General features: G+C 67.4%; 1 protein-coding gene across 1 annotated transcript in view; it reads left to right on the top strand.

Moving 5' to 3' along the window:
- The window catches only part of ADAM11 (ADAM metallopeptidase domain 11), an 11,492-nt gene extending 9,451 nt beyond the window's left edge, over positions 1-2,041 (top strand). The window contains exons 9-16 of the mRNA XM_009638511.1: positions 5-85; positions 169-219; positions 803-866; positions 947-1,046; positions 1,119-1,238; positions 1,322-1,490; positions 1,570-1,684; positions 1,947-2,041. Of these exons, the coding sequence (XP_009636806.1) occupies positions 5-85; positions 169-219; positions 803-866; positions 947-1,046; positions 1,119-1,238; positions 1,322-1,490; positions 1,570-1,684; positions 1,947-2,041 (795 nt within the window). The remainder of the gene's footprint in view (positions 1-4; positions 86-168; positions 220-802; positions 867-946; positions 1,047-1,118; positions 1,239-1,321; positions 1,491-1,569; positions 1,685-1,946) is intronic.
- Positions 2,042-2,580: the final 539 nt, after the last annotated feature.

Here is a 2,580-nt window from a genome sequence, read left to right as displayed (position 1 = left end):
GCAGTATGAGCCGCGTGGCGTGTCCTGCCGGGAGGCTGTGAACGAGTGCGACATCCCCGAGAGCTGCACCGGGGACTCCAGCCAGGTGAGCCGGGCTGGGGGGGACACAGGGGGACGCATTGCGGGGCCACACGGCATCGCCTGTCCTCTTCTCTGTGTCCCCCCCAGTGTCCCCCCAACCTCCACAAGCTGGATGGTTACTTCTGTGAAAACGAGCAGGTGAGTCCGGCCCAGCCTGGCGGGACACAGCCGTGGGGCTCCAGCACATCCCCATGGGCTCCAGCACCCTGGTGCTTGTGCATGCAGGCAGCTGCAGCCACGGCTGAGCCACGCACACGTGCATGGATGTGGGCTTGGGGGTGAGCTGGCTCCTGCAGTAGCTGGGGTCCCTAGGGTGTGCGAGCCCTCCCCGGGTCCCCGTTCATCACCCCCCCGCTGTGCAAGCCAGGGCTGCGGTCCCTGTGCCACATGCATTCCCATGCTTCCACCTGCGCCCATGCCTGCTGCAATGGCCCGTGCGAGTCTTCCTCGTCCACGTGCATCTGCAGCCATGGGCCGTGCAAACCTTCCACGTGCACGCATGCACGTGGGGCCCTGTGCCCCGGATGCTGCCCAGTGGCTGCATGCATGGGGGGCTCCCCGGTCCCCATGATCCCACCCCCTGCCCGTGCAGCTGGGGTGGTGGTGCCGGGGCTGAGCACATGCACGGGGGGGGGCCATCATCCTTGCACCACCTCTGTGGCCATGCACACGCGCGTGCAAGCCCCTCCTCGGCCCCGTGACCCCTCTCCCTGCTCCCCAGGGACGATGCTATGGCGGGCGCTGCAAAACCAGAGACCGGCAGTGCAACGCGCTGTGGGGCCGCGGTGAGTGCCGGCGCCGCAGTGGCTTTGCTAGGGGTGGGGGGACAGGGCGTGACAAGTGAGTGACACCCCATTTCTCCCAGGCTCGGCCGAGCGCTTCTGCTATGAGAAGCTCAATGTGGAGGGGACCGAGAGGGGCAACTGCGGGCGCGAGGGCCTGGGCTGGCTGCAGTGCAACAAGCAGTGAGTGAGCCCTGGCCCCCGTGTCCCCTCCCGGGTGCCACCTGCCCTGGTGATGCCACCAGTGCCTTGCAGGGACGTCCTCTGTGGCTTCCTCCTCTGCGCCAACATCTCGGGCGCGCCCCGGCTGGGTGAGCTCAGCGGCGAGATTGCCGCCACCACCTTCTTCCACCAAAACCGCTACGTGGACTGCAGGTGGGTGCCACCGCCATGGGGATGGGGACATCCCCGGGTGTGTGGGGGTCCTGGTGTCACCCGTTCTCGCTGTCCTGGTGCAGGGGAGGCCATGTGCAGCTGGTGGATGGCTCGGACCTGAGCTATGTGGAGGACGGGACGCCCTGCGGCCCTGGCATGCTGTGTCTCGACCACAAATGCCTTCCAGCCACGGCCTTTAACTTCAGCTCCTGCCCCGGCAGCTGGGACGGGAAGATCTGCTTTGACCACGGGGTGAGGGACACGGAGAGGGGCAAAGGGGACCCGGGGAGGTGTCACGGCATTTGGGGGGGGTGACACCATCCCTGCGCAGGTTTGCAGCAACGAGGGCAAGTGCATCTGCCGGACCGAGTGGACAGGGAAGGACTGCAGCGTCTATGACCCCATCCCCGAGCCCAAGCCGACGGGGGAGACGGAGCGATACAAGGGTCCGTGTGCTCCAGGGGGAAGGGAGGGGCTCCCCGTGTCCCTGCTGTCCCCGGTCCCCACAGGCTGGGGGGGTCCCACTTTGTCCCCAGCCACCTCCTGGGGGTCCAGTGTCACTGTCCCCCCTGGTGCCACGGCACAGCTGGGTCTTGTCCCCCTCCCAGGTCCCGATAGCACTGGGGCTGCCCTGGGGCTCTGTCACCATGTGTGTGTCCCCACTGATGCGTGTCCCTGTCCCCTCCCCCCCTGTCCCCTCTGTCACAGGTCCCAGTGGCACCAATATCATTATCGGCTCCATTGCGGGGGCCGTGCTGGTGGCTGCCATCGTCCTAGGGGGGACAGGCTGGGGATTTAAGTAAGCAGCCACCGCATGGCTCATCCCCTCCGCTGCTGGCACCGTCACCGGCCACGTACCCCTCGGGCACCGTCACTGTCACCAGCCTCATCCCACTTGTGCACCGTCACCGTTACCAGCCACGCCCCCCTTGTGCACTGTCACCGTCACTGGCCACATCCCCCTCATGCACCGTCACTGTGCCAGTGTCAGGGGCAGGCCCCTGCCCTCCTGGGGACCCCCTGGCCCCCCCTGGCTGGGGGCCACCGCCAGTCCCCCCTCTCCCCTGCTGGGCATCACCTGTGGTGTGGTCCCCTGGGAGCTGGGAATGCCTGGTCCCCTGGCCCTGCCTGGTCCCCTGGCCCTGCCATCCCTGCCTGCACGCGTCCTCCGGGTTTCGCTGTCACCCTAACCCCTTGCTCGGTCCTGGCCATGTCTGTCCCCAAGCATGGGGTGCTAGGGGGGTGGGGGGGTTGTGCTGGTGGCCCCCACGTGTGTGTGTGTGCTCCTGCCTGGCACTGGGATGTGTCTGCTGCCTGTGGGAGGGACACTGGTGGGGGACAC

The sequence above is a fragment of the Egretta garzetta genome, unplaced genomic scaffold, assembly GCF_000687185.1.
Source record: "Egretta garzetta isolate BGI_Z169 unplaced genomic scaffold, ASM68718v1 scaffold745, whole genome shotgun sequence".
Lineage (NCBI taxonomy): Eukaryota > Metazoa > Chordata > Aves > Pelecaniformes > Ardeidae > Egretta > Egretta garzetta.
The sequence above is the reverse complement of the archived record's forward strand: the minus strand, read 5'-3'. Positions and strand labels throughout refer to the sequence as shown.